Genomic DNA, 16,342 nt, shown 5'->3' with positions numbered 1-16,342 from the left:
AATGACTTGATCGCTCCGCCCATGCCCGTACAAGGACCGCCTCCATTTGTACATGCGGCGATCCTTGCGAGGTCCAATTGTACATACGGCGGTCGGGAAGTGGTTAAGGCCTCTTGTACTCTACATGTGATTCTAATTTTTTTTCTTATACAATCCGATTTTTGAAGTACTGCATGCTACTACGTTTTTTTAATCTGAATCAAAAATCGGATTGTATAAAAAATCGGAATTGCATTTAGTGTGCAAAAGGCCTTAAATGGATCTGGAACACTTTTGCATACAAAAGTTGTGGTGAGTTCCCTTCACAAAAACAGTTCTACACATACGTACTGTAAGGTTCAAAATGTGCAGGCAGCAAGATGGCAGCAAACGTGAGACAGCACAGCACGTCTTTCATCTTTATACTTTTTTTAGGCTTTTTAGTGCACATTACTCAGCGTATACCAATTCTACTTCTTTTAGGCTTTTAGTACACATGACTCAGCGAATACCAATTATACTTCCTTTCGGATTTTCTGTGCACATGACTCAGACTCAGCATATACTAATTATATTTCCTTTAGGCTTTTTGCAAATCAGCTGATTTCGGCGTGCGGCTCTGAGAGCCGAGCGCCGAAACTGGGCGCCCCATAGCAGAAATGCTATGCTGCACGGGGAGCGTAGCGGTAATTCGGGGCTGTGGCGGCTGCCAGACCCCGAATTACATCTCCCTCCGAGTTGCGACAACTCGGAGGGGGAATAGTATTTAACGCAACCTCGGAGTTTAGCGGCAGTGGTGAGAGCTGTCATTCGGCTCTCACCGAGCCGAACTGAGCGGCGCTTAATTAATATGCACCCGGCTTTTTGTTGCACATGACTCAGCATATACTAATTATATTTACTTTAGGCTTTTCAAATTGAAGAAGCGTTATAGAACAGTACTGGATACCATGTTTGAATTGCTGCCGAGGATGGCCAGGTAAGCTGTCACAGCGTCCCCACATTGCAGGATGCTGTGTTTATACTTTACAATTCATCATCTTGGTTTTAGCCTTTTCTTTGATTATCCTGTATTTTTTTTTTTTTGTCCAGTCTAGGCTTAACGCTGCTTATTTTCTACTACTCCTTTTCCATTGTTGGAATGGAGTTCTTTTCGGGGGTGCTGTACCCCAACTGCTGCAAGTGAGTATGAAATTATGGGGTGTGGCAGGACATACACCTAATCCAATGACCAGCAGGGCTCTCTTTTAACATGACTTGCAAAGAACATAAACTTGGTACAATGAAATTCTCTGCAGACTGATCCTAAACCCTTGTTTTGCTTACCCCACTCTAAACAGAGAGCTTGGTATTCAAGAACCGACATCAGAGAGTACCAGAAACATTTAATACCCTAGGCACAAGAGTGGGCTTCCAATACACCCTCTTACAGAATCTTTAGGAGGATAGAATGTCTTGAAGTGTCCTTTGGCTGAAACTTCCATATAAAAAAAATAGTACATAAAGTTTATGCAGTTTAAACAAAATAACAAACTGTGGCTGAAAAACAGATAAAAAGTTCATTAGTTCAAGATTTGTCTGTGTGGGAGCTGAATAAACATTAGAATTCCCCCAGAGGCAATACAAATTTTAAACGCCGATTTTTAAAGCAAACGTGTAAGTAAGTAAAAAAGAAAAAAAAAAAAGAGAAAGTTATATATTTACAAAGGCAGAGGGAAGTTTCTGGATGGTCCATAGTCTTTCTGATCTATCTTAGAGCCCACCACTGCTGTGCCGGGTCCTTCCAAACATAATCCTATAAGAGCTTGTCTGATATGTTCCCGTGGCCATGCTCCACTGTACAGGTGTATTTGTGCTTATACAATATGGCCGCACTCGTACATAGAGAGCACTATGGCCACAAACAAAAAGGGGTTCCTGGCCAGTGGCAGCGGGGTTGAGGGGATAGGGGTCCCTCTACGTGGGTAAGTATATAACCTTGCATGTTCGCTTTAACCTTTTATACGAAAATAAAACTATAGTACTCCAGGAAAGTCCTATTAGGATTATGGCTATAGATACAATTTATCTCATCAGTTTATTTTCACAAAGGTTTTGCTTTAAACTGTAGACTTTCACACTACACATCTTGGCTACATAAAGATTGTACAGCGTGTGGCCAGACTTCCACTTCAGCTGTTATTCATTTTTTTGTTATTGATTATCTTCTCTCAGTACAAGCACAGTGGCAGAGTCTTATCGTTTTCTCAACCATACTGTGGGCAACCATTCCCAGATCGATGAAGGTTACTACTACTTAAACAACTTTGACAACATCCTCATCAGTTTCGGTAAGCGTAGGAGAACAGCATAGGTTGCTTTCCTGTAAATCTATTAACTCTACTTCACCTTTTAACAGCCCTGTGCATGTTGTCTTTTTTAAGACAACTTGTGCCAAGGCAGCAGGGGCCGTCTAAACTCAGCTGCCTGGCACAGCCATGCAGAGCGGGCAGTGAACTGTTATAGTTACCTGTCTAGACGACTGGATCGGCTTCTCATGCACCCACAGCAGCGGCGCTGAACTTCCGACTTGTCTTTTGGTTCCCAATCACATGATATAAAGTGATCAGGATCTATGAGATGGTGTCAGTGTTACAGTGCCACTCAGTGGTAGAAGAGGGGTGGTGAAGGAGACTCTTCCATCACCCCTCTTCCACCACCAAGTGACACTGTAATGCTGACACCGTCACCTGAATCCCGGTCACATGCAGAGTCGGACTGGGACACCAGAAAAGTGTCAGCCTGGGGCCGATCCCCCTCACCGCACGGGATCGCACCCCCCTGCAGCGCGGGATCGCCCCCACCTTTTGAACTCACATACACATGTACACCAGAAATGTTGCACTATATAAATACATCATTTGGTAGGACATTAGATTATGGCAGGGAATAGATTGTGAGCACTTCTGAGGACAGTTCAAGGAGACGGACAGAGTGGGTGTCACCATGCACTGGAACATGAGTGGTCATGATGGGTCATTGGCAGATCCAAAAATATACAAAATAACAAAAAAATACACAAAATAAGTAGCGGTGCTATTGACAGAGAGTTGCTCTGACCAGATAAACGTAAGATAAAATAATCAAGTAGTAAAAATATTAAAGGGAACCTAAACTGAGAAGAATATGGACATTTCCTTTTAAAATAATACCAGTTGCCTGTCTCTCCTGCTGATCCTGTGTCTCTAATACTTACAGCCACAGCCCCTAAAGAAGCATGCAGATCAGGTGCTCTGACTGAAGTCAGACTGGATTGGCTGCATGCTTGTTTCAGGTGTGTGATTTAGCCACACCTGAAACAAGCATGCAGCCAGACTGGCAGTCAACTGGTATTGTTTAAAAGGAAAAATCCATATCCTTCTCAGTTTAGGTTCCCTTTAAGTAGTCACACACCTCCATAAAATAATTAAGTAGCCAGGTGCCTTACAATGAACAAAATAAATATGGTGTGTCAAAATAAAATGATGTAGCCAAATTGGCCCCGTATACATAAATTAAGTAGCCATGTTCCCCAGAAAACAGAATTAAGTAGCAATGTGCCAATATATATCAGTATTAGGTAGCCAGCTATAAGTGTCCCCTGCATAGGTAGTTAGATATAGGTGTGAAATGTGAACGGCGTCATCAGAGCTGCCATGATATAGGTTTCCCCAGTATAGGTAGCCAGGTAGGTGTCCCCAGTTTAGGTAGCCAGGTCTATAGGTGTCCTCAGTATAGGTAGCCAGGTCGGTAGGTGTCCCCAGTTTAGTTAGCCACATCTATAGGTATCCCCAGTTTACATAGCCAGGTGTATAGGTGTCCCCAGTTTAGGTAGCCAGGTCTATAGGTGTCCCCAGTATAAGTAGCCAGGCACTTCCCCAGCAGCAGGAAAAATGCAGCCTTGTGGCTGCTAAAAGGTTAATACAGTGTACTTGAGATGTCACCCTTGTTTTAAGCTTTATCGCCACACATGACAAGCAGGTGAATACACCATAACTGTTTAATTCTGTACAGGTATGCAGAGTTATAATAATAAATAATAATACGAACATTTATATAGCGCTGTTCTCCTGTCAGACTCAAAGCGCGAGTTCATAATAACTAACTGGCTGTCATTTTATTACTGCCTGCACAGGGCTTTATTTAACAAATTACCTTTTTCAAGGTACACAGCAATTGGTCAAGGAATTGACACAAACCTGCACTGCAAAAATGCAAATGGAAAATGTAGGTAGCCTGTTACCTTGCAGCTTCTTGCAGCTTCTTGCAGCAGAACAAAACTGCTGGAAAATGTTACCAAACTTGTTGGAAGAAAAAAAAAAGCTCTGTTAATTGTGGAGAAATATGAAGAAATTGCAAATAGCAGAAGAAAAACGGATACATTTTTGACACTTGCATCCTGACTCAACTCCCAGTAATAATATATGTTCTCATACTCTTTGCAGTGACATTATTTGAGCTGACGGTGGTGAATAACTGGTATATAATTATGGTAAGTGACAACTATCAAAGAAACTATTTTTCTGTAAACCCCACATACCTATAGAACTTTTAGCCAGCAACACTAAAATGCTTTTCAGAGGTCTCTTAGGGTTCTTTCAAATTACCAAACGCATGCAGGAGCCGATTTCCTGCACGCATTAATGGCCTGCGGCGTGACATTGGGAAGTTGCGGTGGGACGCTGATTAGCGGTGGTAGTTCTAATCTACCCAATGGGAAGACGGATTACGAAGCTCCCAGATGCATTGTAACGTAACACTCTGGAATAGTCTAATGTGAAAGTTAACATGAAAGTCAAATAGACTTTCATTTTACCTTTCTAAACGCACACTAAGAGCAATCCGTCAAAATGCTTGGATTAGCTCCTAGTGTGAAAGAGCCCTCAGAACAGCCTGTGTGAAAAAAAGCCTTGTTTTCCAGCTGTTTAGTAACAATTTTGTGTCCACATGAGGGGGGGGGGGGGGGCAGAGCTGCACTGTAAACTGGCTTTAAACTGCGTGGCAGAGAGAGACACACAGGCAGGAACACAGGGCTTCAGATGATGGTTATTTACACACATTTGAAGCTATATTCCAGTCACAGTATTTAAGCCAGTGAAGATTGTTTCTGTATGCTGGACGTGCTGGACACGGTCTTCCATAGTAATGCCCACAGTGAGAACTGTTCTCTGTAAATGTCATTTCTTTATATAAAACATGAAAAGATGAAAAAAAGCCCTTTGTATTTCTATTTGCTAGTAATTACTGGAAATATATGTGGCATTTACAATTTTAGTTAACTTTGATAGTTGTCCTTTAATGAGACTCACGAAGTAAAAGCCCTTTTATGAAAAGTTTTCTATAAACTGAGCCATCCTTCACCTCCTGTGCACTCTGCTAGTTCCGGTGGTTTAATTTAGTTACCCCTGAACCTTTATGCAGCACATTAAAGGGGAACTTCAGCCTCAACAAACATACTGTCATTAAGTTACATTAGTTATGTTAATTGAAATAGATAGGTAATATGGCAAATGTTTGTGATTTCATGGGGGCAGCCATCTTTTTGGTTGAAAGGAGGTGACAGGGAGCATGAGACACAGTTCCAACTGTCCTGTGTCCTGATAACTCCGCCCAGCTGTGTCCACTAGGCATCAAATCTCAAATTAAAAAAAAAAAAGTGCACCAAAGCAAGTGAACGAGAACAACAACATCAGAAATCTCTTCATGCTTTGCACAGCATCAGGGGAAAAATGCCCGGGGATTTTTTTTCTGTGCAGCTAAAAATGAGGCTTGAGTAAGAACAAAATTCCGATGCTGTGAAATTGTTAAAGAAACACCAAGCCTTTCAGAGCTGCTGAGTAGATTTTTAGTCTGGAGGTTCACTTTAAGTGAATTTGGCCACTTTAGTCAGTCTTCTTTCATGGTTGTTTTGCTTTTTTGGAAGAATGTGTCCTGGAAATAAAGTTATGGTGGAGACATTGATATTTGTAGTGTGTCTGTTAGTGGGACTGTTTGTCGGACCCAGGGGAGTTTTTTTTAATCTGCAGCCCTAAAAGGACTCTGCCTCTGTGTCTCTCTTCTTACCTTGGTTCTTCTATTTGTCTCTATTAGCTATCCCTTCTCTCTTTCTCTCTCTCTCTTTCTCTATCCACTCTTTTCCAGGACACACTGCGGGCATCTGGAACTGCTGTGGAGCGAGCGAGCGCCGTCGATAGTTGGCAGGCAGCTCCCCTCACATAGCACTCCTGATTTCCCCACGCGTCCTTCACTTCAGTTATGTGCGATATGTACACATAGGCATATGCTTACTTGTACTACTGTACCTGATTGTATGTGTTGAATTGCATGCATGTGTTGTATTTGTACCATCTCCGACCCTGTATGAGCCAAAAATAATTCCGGGTACAACCCCCGTTGTACTTGGCGAAATAAATATGATTCTGATTCCTAGTAAATACAATGCAACTTAGGAGTATGAGAGGGTACCTTAGGTGGGCCCCCTTTTTATAACTGAAAATTCCATAGTAGCTTCAATATGTAAATACTCCTGAAATAGGCCAGAACTGCTATGGGATCTTCAGCTATAGATAGTAAAAGAAAGTTGCATACGTGGTATTGCAATTTTATTAACAGTTCAGGTACCCTTCAAAGGCAGACACAGTTCTTGCTACTCTCTGTTCTGAAAGTGGATCTCCTGCCTACCAAGAAATAGTTTAACAAAAATGAAAATTTCAGTTCTAAAGTAACTGGAATTCACATCAAACACAACATTTACATGGAACTAACCTAATCTGTAAAGTGTTGTTTAATTCCTCAAAATCCATCTCCATTTTTGCAAAGTCTTTTTCTGTTCAAAGGTAGATTTAGTTAGTATTGCTAAACATTACTGCCACCATATTATTTTAGTCTTGGACAGGGTGGGGAAGGATCAGAGCCTTTATTAGATTTTTGTTCTTGCCTTGGTCTCTTCGAAGACATTAATATTCACTTCCTGTCTTAGTGACTGGCAGTCGAGGAAAGACGTTGTGGCTGTCTATGGAGCTTCATTGTTTGTTTATGCTCACATTCTGGGCCTGCCTGCTGTCAGTGTTTGAGAACTGACAAAGGTAGAGGCTACCTCAGCCTTCCACCAGGTAACTGTAGTTGTCACCATGGGTTAAATATGGGGCATGGCCTTCAGTTTTCTTGCAGTGACATCAGAATTCACCTATTGCAGACCAGGAAGTTCTTGGACCTTCTCCTCCAGAGTAGTGATGGTCATGCCTAGGAGAACTCATGGAAAAGAATGTGATCATTTTGGTCAGTTAATATATATGAAAGTCTCTGATTTCCTTGTCATGATTATGTGCTAAAGCAGGATGTGATCACAGCAAATCAGAGATTTGCAAATCTATCAGCTGAACAAACAAATCCCATGCTTCTCCATGAGTTCTCCTAGACAGGACCATCACTACTCCAGAGGAAGTGTCCACTTTCCCCATCCTATTCTTTATGATGTTAGGCTTCCAATGAAAGTACACGCTATATTGTCTTAACCCTCCTGGCGGTTAATTTTTTTCTGCCACATAGGCAGAAATCCATTTTTTTTAATTTTTTTTTTGTTTCATGTAAAGATACCAGAGTGGTAGCTACATGAAACACCACTAGAGGGCGCTTGTGTCCCTCTAGTGCGATCGTCGCCGGCATCAATAGCAAACAGGGGAACGCGTATATAACGCGTTCCCCTGTTTGGCTTCTCCTGTCGCCATGGCGACGATCGGAATGACGTCATGGACGTCAGCCGACGTCCTGACGTCAGACGCCTCCGATCCAGCCCATAGCGCTGCCTGGAACTCATTGGTCCGGGCAGCGCAGGGCTCTGGCTGGGGGGCCCTCTTCAGCCGCTGCGTGCGGGCGATCGCCGCAGAGCGGTGGCGATCAAGCTGTGCGCGCGGCTAGCGCAATTGCTAGCTGCGCGCACAGCACTTTAAATGGGGCAAATCGCCCCACCAGGGGCAGAGATATCCTCCTGCACGGCATAGCCCGAGCTCAGCTCACATATCTATGGCTCTTTTTTTTTATTGTCTGTAAGATTATTGTAATATTGTATTTTTGTTTACATAGAACATCAGCTGGTTTTGATAAATGTCTAGTTTGGTTATATCCTAAAGCTCTATAATATATAAATTGTCTTTTGCACAGGAAGGGGTGACCTCTCAAACATCACACTGGGCACGCCTTTACTTCATGGTGTTTTATATTGTCACTATGGTGAGTGCATATATTTTCAGGTCAGCAGTCTATTCCTCTTCCCTGTAGCATCACTCATTTCTCCATCTATTCACAGGTTGTAATAACTATCATAGTCGCTTGTATCTTGGATGCATTTGTGTTCCGAATGAACTACTGCAGAAAGAATAAAGATGCAGAAGGTTAGTGATGGTAATGGTGTCAGTGGCCCCGCGGGAGCTTTAGAGAATTAATTGATGTACAACAAACAAAGATGTGTGTATAAAAGGCATTGTGATAGAGCTATTATCCCTAATGTTTGCAAAAGTTTAAAAAGCAAGACTCAACCTGTTTTCCATCAGCCTCTTCCTACACTCTGAGGGGAAAGTAAAGAAGAAAAAGAAAAACCCAGAATGCCCTGCAACTTCCTTTGTGCAGCAGATGTACCAAATATGAGTCAGGGAAACTGGGGAATGATATTTTATGGAGAAGAAAAATAAGAGTGATTTTTAACTTTTGGATGGCCTGGTTATCATCCCTATTACTTGTTTACCAGATAAAAATAAAGAATTGCTTTTATGCCCGACAGTTACGCTTTAAGCAAATTAATGTAAATGAGATAAATAGTTTTGATCACTATGTAGATTGTAGTATGTGCCCTGATGCTCAGCTCGTCTGTAATAAACTGCAGCCCAGCTCATTTCTGTTCTCTCTTTGCTACTTAAGATGAGAAAGGTATCACTCTGGAGGAAGAGGTGGGCAGAGAGGAGCTGACAGTTATTCTTAGACATGCACAAAGCAACGATGAGAAAACCCAGCTGAGAAAACTGCTGTCACACCTACAAGCCAACGAGGTGGGTTATTGATCTCCATTCATTCTGCTCTGTGGTCTTAATATGGAACACCGTCATTGCTTGCGGCTCAGAGGCACAGTTTAAAGTGGAAATTGAGTTTTGTTACAAATAAGCACCGCATTTAGATACCTTTTCACTTTGTATGAAAATGTTTGTGTTCTTGCTAACAGTCTTAAAAAGTTTCTTTTTGTACTTATAAGATCTAACAAATTGAGATTAATTTTATATTTTTGCAACGTTTATTTGGGTATGAAAACATTGCTTTTGATATTTTTTTTGTGTGTAAAAACGTTACAATTCAGTTTAGTTGCATTTCTGGTTTGCAAAAATACTACTGATAACGTGGCACTATTCAGCATTACCCAACTCTATACAGACCAGAACTGCTTGACAACTGAAGTGAGAGGGATATGGAGGCTGCCATATTTATTTCCTTTTAAACAATAACGGTTGCCTGGCAGCCCTGCTGGTATATTTGACTGCAGTAGTGCCTGAATCACACCAGAAACAAGCATGCAGCTAATCTTGTTAGATCTGACGGTAATGTCACAAACACCTGATCTGCTGCATTCTTGTTCAGGGTCTATGGCTAAAAGTACTAGAAGCAAAGGATCAGCTGGACAGCCGGGCAACTGGTGTTGCTTAGAAAGGAAATAAATATGGCTGCCTCCATATCCCTCTCATTACAGCTGTTATTTAAATTTAATATGTTTTGTAATCAAATAAAAATATGCCTTAGAGATGCCAACAAGCTCAGCACTCAGCTATCTAGTCATCAGTAGGAGGAAAGCAGGCAAACCTTTCACCACCTTCCCTAACTAATCCAACAAGGCCATGTCACTGGTGGTGATCCTTAAAGGGAACCAGAGACGAAGGCACTTGAAAAATGAAAAAAAATATTTTATACATACCTGGGGCTTCCTCCAGCCCCATCAGCATGGATCACTCCCACGCCGCTGTCCTCTGCTGCCTCTATCGCCGGTACCGGGTCCTGTAACTTCTGCCGGACGCGGGCAGGTGGACTCATCCACAGGGGCTCCCTCCATTTCGCCGGCGCCTGCTTTACGCATGCGCTTGCGCTGTATGGAGGGAGCACACTGCACTTGCGTCGATTGGCCGAAAGGATGGGACCCTGTACTGGCGGACAGAGGCAGCGGAGAAAGGCGGCATGGAAGTGATCCAGGCTGATGGGGCTAGAGGAAGTCCCAGGTATGTATAAATCTGTTATACTCTTCCTCTCTGGTTCTCTTTAAGGGGACAGGTGGGGGACTTTCATCCTTTTCCTACAAATCACTAGTGCCCAATACAAATATGTACTCGGCTCATCACCACTCTGGTACCACAAGAGAAAACCACCATAATAGGGTTTATATGCTCTGTGCTGGGACCATTAATTGGGCACCAAGCCGATAGCCACCCATCACTCCCTACGTGAATAAGTAAAGTGTTATTTGCAACAACAAAAAACAAAAAAATCAAAATAAGGAAAAAACAGTAAATATTCAAAATATAACAAAAATACAAACACTTGCGTCTAAACATGTTTGCATTTTTTACAAAAACATTGGCAAAGAACTGGTCGTTTGCTAATCCCGATTTGTAGCATATGTGGGGAAGGGACTCCATGAACGAGACAATGGTCTCTATTCACAAAGCATTACCGCATTCAGTAATGCTCAAAACAGCTGATTTTACCGATCACTTTCCCAAGTTACAATTCACTAAACCTATCTCCACACAGAAAATCACAACATACGCGAAATTGCAAACGAAAACGCTAGCGCAGCTGTGATATGACTTATCACGGTTTAGTGAATCAAGCCCACTGTGTGACATCACTCCTACGCTGTACCGCCTCCCCCTCAGTCCCTCCATCATTGTGATTTAGGAATTTTTCACTATACATTTTTTTGTTATCTTTTAGGCTGCATCTGTTGTTTTTGTGGGCAGAAGATCCCAAACCAAAAGTGATCTTAGCATGAAGATGTATGAAGAAGAGATTCAGGTGGGGCTTTTCTTTCTGTACATAGTTACACAGTTATTTGGGTTGAAAAAGACACACGTCCATCGAGTTCAACCAGATCCATCGAGTTCAACCAGAGCATATTTGTTTCAGGCTCAGAAAAACTTTGGTATAGTGTGTCCCAATGGAACAAGAAGGGGAGAGATTGGTAGCTTGATCCATGCATTTTCCATGATGCTACAGCCGGCCTGCCAGAGATGGGGAACGGGGAAGCTATGTCCTTTTGGCTGGTGAAACATGACTGACCATTTTTAAAGTAGAAACCTCTTTCTGTCATTTATTAGTATGACAGCTGTGCAGTATAACCAGATGGCAGTAGTGGTGCCTGGCTGCTGGAAAGTGGCTTTCATTTATCTCAAGCCTATAAGTGTCCACGCTGTACCCTCTTTCTCTCCTTACACCAGAAACAAAGTCTTATAGCCTGACGATTATGCCTGCATGTATGGCTGCCCCTGCTGATTTACTAAAGGACCATTCCGAGCTTGGCTCCTGCAGTAGAGCACATCTCACATAAATGGACTTGATCTGCATACAACTAAGCGATTCTTTGTGCCAGGTTGGTTCAGAAGCCATTCATGTGCTGTGTGTCTTCTGCCAGGGCCGGACCGAGGCAAAGGCGAGAGAGGCTCCAGCCTCAGAGCGCAGTGTAGGAGGGGGTGCACAACTCACTCCGCTATCTATCATTCCACTATTGTGTTTGAAGCAGAGAGAAATAAGGAAAGGGGATAGCCATGACTGAAAGCCAGATAACTAGAGATTAAGGTTTTGGGGTGGGGGGGGGGGGGGGTGTAGTGGGCCCTGGGGTGCTTCTTAGTCTAATAGCAATCAGTGTGTCTCAGCCTTGGGTGGTGGAGGACCTTGTTCCGGCACTGCCTTCTACCTCTAGAATATGGTTCCAAGTGTTTTAGCAGTGGGGGGTTGGCTGTCACCCTTCAGAAATAAATTAGGGAGTCTCTGCTGACACAGATTTACAGGAGCAAAGGCTGTGTAAGAAGGTATCCCCTCCTCATAGAACTGATCTGTGTGGTGCCATTTCATCTAGTGTTTGGTCCTGTACATACATACATTTGCGTATGAACTAGAGTACCCTTAAACGTTTATGCATTATAAATGCAAGAATAGCGTACAGGTGCCAGAGGATCAAATAATGATGAGATATCTCTCAAATAATGACTGATGGCAAGACATCTTACTATTCACAATAAGCGGACACCCAGCAGGTTGCAACTTCAGATTCGGCTTACAAAACATACATTCATACGTTTTCTCAAGAAGAAGGATGAGGATTTATGTAGTGCTGAATGGTTTGTGTCCATTGTAATGAGCACTTCCTGTGTTCAGCCCAGTTCAGCCTTATTGTACTGTTGAATCTGGTTTTTATTGGACCATATGTGACCTCTCTAAGGAGTCATTTATAACCCCATATGCTTTGCAGTTCTGGGCTTTGTAAACTTAGCAGTCTAGATCACACTCTCTGGTCATTAGTCTGCTTCAGTTACAATAGGCATCTTTGTCATGGAAACAGAAAATATGTTTAGATTGAGCCTAGTTTTTTCAGACAGGTGCAGAGAAAAACAAAGCAAAAGGGGCCATGTGATTTGTTGTTCTTAGTAACCATCGCACTTTATCTCCTGTTTTCATTACATCTGCTCCATTGTATTTTCTGCTCCCTACTATAGTGCTTAATGAATCTCTTTCGTCTTCACCTCTGTTTCCCCAGGAATGGTACCAGGAACATGCCAGGGCACAAGGAAAGAAGCTCATGGAGTTGCAGCCTGCACAGGGAAACCTCCGTCCTCGCTCCAGCACTGTTAACTGAGCATGTCTGCTGCCACCTAGTACTCCTACGACTATGCAACCATGTCAGTATTAATATATAAAGCCTGCTCTGAGAGCTGGTGAGAAGGATGCTCAGCCAGGGAGGTGTGATGGGTACATGCCTTCAGTGGCGTTCTTGCAATGTAACATGTTGCTACATGGGTCTACTGATGAAAGAACGGGGTCAGCAGGTGTTCTCTCCAAGACAAATTAATCAGCACATTTTCATAGTAGCTATAATTATATATTTTTAAACAGTAGATATGGGAACTTGTATTGCTATCTCTATAAAGTGATCGGATAGGTTTTGACTTGTTGGAGAAGTTTCATTGTGGATTTGTGATACGAGAATATATGACCTGTGACTATATATATTCTATACCCCAATGAAGGGCATTCTCCCACTGATGACAATCAGATCTCCCTCATGTTTCTGTGCTGGTCACTACCCCAAACCTCTCTCTCATTAGCAATGAAACACAGGGCATCATTTACTAAGGTATCTCCATAGAGTTCCTAGTGGCCATAGTGGGGATGTTACAAGGGATCCAGCAAACCTGGACCGGATTTACTAAAAATTGGTGCTTAGAATTTGCCACCAGGGCTGGGGAGTCGGTGCATAAATCTTTTGACTCAGACTGCTTACGTTATGGTACCTCTGACAGGGCCGGTTCTAGTAACAACGGGGCCCCTGGGAAAAAATAAATCTGAGTGACAGTTGAGTTGGGGAGAGGGGGACTCCTTGGGGGCCCTACAGGCAATAGCCCCCTTTGCCTCCATGGTAGCACCGTGACCTGCAACTCCAACTCTGACTTCACAGTTTCTAGTATCGTAATTCATTTTCTACATTGATAGGAAGAAAACCACATACCAGGCGTGTCATTACTGCCAAAGCTCAGCAATTTTAAGTCTTTATGAAGATGGGTTCTGCTTTTGGGAACAAACCAAAGAACTACTGGCCAAAAACTTGATGCACTGTCCTGTTGGCCGTCCAAGCCAGTCACTGCCAACGTGAACGTGGATATTGTTAAAGATGGGGTCTAACACTATGTCACTATGGTTTTTATTTTATTTTGAAAGAAACTACAAATCGAAACTGAACCCGAGGCAAATTGGAGCAACACTACTAGGCATGCTCATTTTTTGCCATGTGCAGTTAATCTTGCGGGGGAAATGAGGGGAATCTTCCTCTATTACTCATTCTTCACACCATATATAAGCCAGGTTTGTGGGTGGTAGGTAACAGTTCTGCATTCCACAACATACTAGGTGGGCTCATCTGCAGGGAATGTATGTGTAAGACATACAGTAGAAGTACTGTATAATTCTGATTAAATGATAGAAACACTTCAGGTGCAAACGCATGCACAATTGTTGGCCACAGATATTGGGCTGGGGGGTGACGGCTCAGTGCTGTGCAGATGCCTCACTCTACTATAGCAGAGTGATGCGTTCTGTTTCTGTGGACAGGAGAAGAGGGACAACAGCATGTGGTGTACAATGGAGCGGTTTCCCAAAATTCCAGATCTTCTAAACGAACACAGGGGACCCCTCTACACACCATGAACACCATGAATGGCCGCCTCAGCCAAGTTTAGCATAACGTGTGTACGTACCTTAAAGAGACCCTGAAATGAAAAAAATTATGATATAATGAATTGGTTGTGTAGTATGGATAATTACTAGAACATTAGTAGCAAAGAAAATATCATATTTTTATTTTCAAGTATGTAGTTTTTTTTATATAACATTGCATCATTCTCTAATATTTGCAGTTTACACACTACTCAGCATTCTAAATGATTTTACAGAGCAGGCCAGTGAACTTCTGACCAGTCCTCTGCAGAAAAACAAACCATACAGTGCCAGACACTTGAGATAATAAGCTTCAGAAGACAGAGCTCTCTGTTGTGGAGCTCAATGGTTTTTTGCATAGATAACAAATGGAGTTTCTTAACTCTTCCTGTACTGGAAACAATATTAGACTTTTGTCTCTGCTCCTAATGCTCCTAATGTTTTATTACTTAGCTGTATTACACATACAAATCATTATATCATATTTTTTTTTCACTTTAGTGTCTCTTTAAGCCAAAATGTAATGAGAATTACATTTACTTAATAATACTTCATGAGCCAAGTAAATTTGAAACTCATAATGAGCTGGACTTACACCTAACGATAGTTACACGTGTTTTCACGCAGATGAACTGAAACATATTTCAGCTTAGATAAAGTGAAAACTGTTTTTATAATGTGCTATGATCTAGATTAGAATTATGTAAGAATGTCAGGTTACATATTATCTAAGCTGCATGTCACTCTGGTAAAACTATACCTACGCTTTATTCTTACATCAGAGAAATACTTTACTATGACCATTACAGTATTTGTGAAGTTTAAAGTGTACCCGGGGTGACATGAGATAACCACGTGTACGTGGCGTGTTAAACATATTCATAACTGATAAGTCATTTTTAGAAGCAGAAGGATAGAAACCATTGTTTATCTTATAAATTTATGTTCACTTTCGGGGTTTACTTTGGAGTCACTAAATTTTTGCCAATTGCGACTACAGGGACATAATTATTGCTTCCAACTCCATGACTGCAACCTCACAGCCCTGTTTGCCACCCTCCTCAGGGTCATATCAGATCACACCTAGAGTGTCTCTCGTGAATTAGTGGCTTTGGGATTTCTTTCCATCCTGCATTTTTATAGGTTTGTTTTTTGATTTTGTTTTTATAAATGTTTCTTTTGGAGCTTGAATGGGACTGCAATCACACAACTGCTAATATTCAGCCTTTCAGCATCCCTGGCTAGTTCTCAGTATGGTGCATGTGAGGGTTGCAATACTTTGACCACTGAATACCAGAAGGTTTGTAAATAAGTGTCCAGTCCAGGTCTGCTGGATTTCTTGTAATATCCTCACTGGAGATCCCTGGAGATGTTTTAGTAAATCAGGCCCTTCATGTAGCGCTCTCCAGCAAGGAAGAAGATGCACATCTATATACAGATGCCTATATTTGTAACATATTAATAAATTTCTTTTTTAAGAACTCTTATTGTTACTCTGAATTATTGAATTAGTGCAAAGCATTTATCTCTTGGCAGTTTACAAGTTAGAATTGTTTGTCATTTCTTGCGCGAGTTGTTACAGGCAGGCAGAAGTAACATTTGGAATGTGCATTTGTCCGGGAACTTTCTGAAGATAAACATTACGATTACTCCTGTGAAGTCCTGAGGCGGTTATCCATACCATACTCTTGCTTCACTACTTTATGGGTCTGATGTTGCAGTGAATGTCAATCCATTGCAGCATAGGAAAACAATTACTCTGACAACTGGTTAGTAGATCCAAAAGGCGTTTAAAAACAAACAAACATTTTAATCATTTTTTTTTGTTTACAACCACATTACTCATGGCAGCGATGGGCGTCTGTTTTTCATCTGCGTCATTGTTGTT

The 16,342-nt window shown here is 42.0% G+C and overlaps 1 protein-coding gene across 1 annotated transcript in view; it reads left to right on the top strand.

Moving 5' to 3' along the window:
* TPCN1 (two pore segment channel 1) overlaps window positions 1-15,935 on the top strand; it is a 79,880-nt gene extending 63,945 nt beyond the window's left edge. Inside the window, exons 20-28 of the mRNA XM_068239879.1 lie at window positions 887-958; window positions 1,072-1,161; window positions 2,194-2,309; window positions 4,443-4,489; window positions 8,158-8,226; window positions 8,303-8,387; window positions 8,911-9,038; window positions 10,963-11,043; window positions 12,782-15,935. Of these exons, the coding sequence (XP_068095980.1) occupies window positions 887-958; window positions 1,072-1,161; window positions 2,194-2,309; window positions 4,443-4,489; window positions 8,158-8,226; window positions 8,303-8,387; window positions 8,911-9,038; window positions 10,963-11,043; window positions 12,782-12,880 (787 nt within the window). The 3' untranslated portion in view covers window positions 12,881-15,935. The remainder of the gene's footprint in view (window positions 1-886; window positions 959-1,071; window positions 1,162-2,193; window positions 2,310-4,442; window positions 4,490-8,157; window positions 8,227-8,302; window positions 8,388-8,910; window positions 9,039-10,962; window positions 11,044-12,781) is intronic.
* Window positions 15,936-16,342: the final 407 nt, after the last annotated feature.

Source organism: Hyperolius riggenbachi, chromosome 1 (genome assembly GCF_040937935.1).
Source record: "Hyperolius riggenbachi isolate aHypRig1 chromosome 1, aHypRig1.pri, whole genome shotgun sequence".
In the NCBI taxonomy this organism is placed as follows: domain Eukaryota; kingdom Metazoa; phylum Chordata; class Amphibia; order Anura; family Hyperoliidae; genus Hyperolius; species Hyperolius riggenbachi.
Note: the sequence above shows the minus strand (reverse complement) of the source record. Positions and strands in the feature narration are given on the sequence as shown.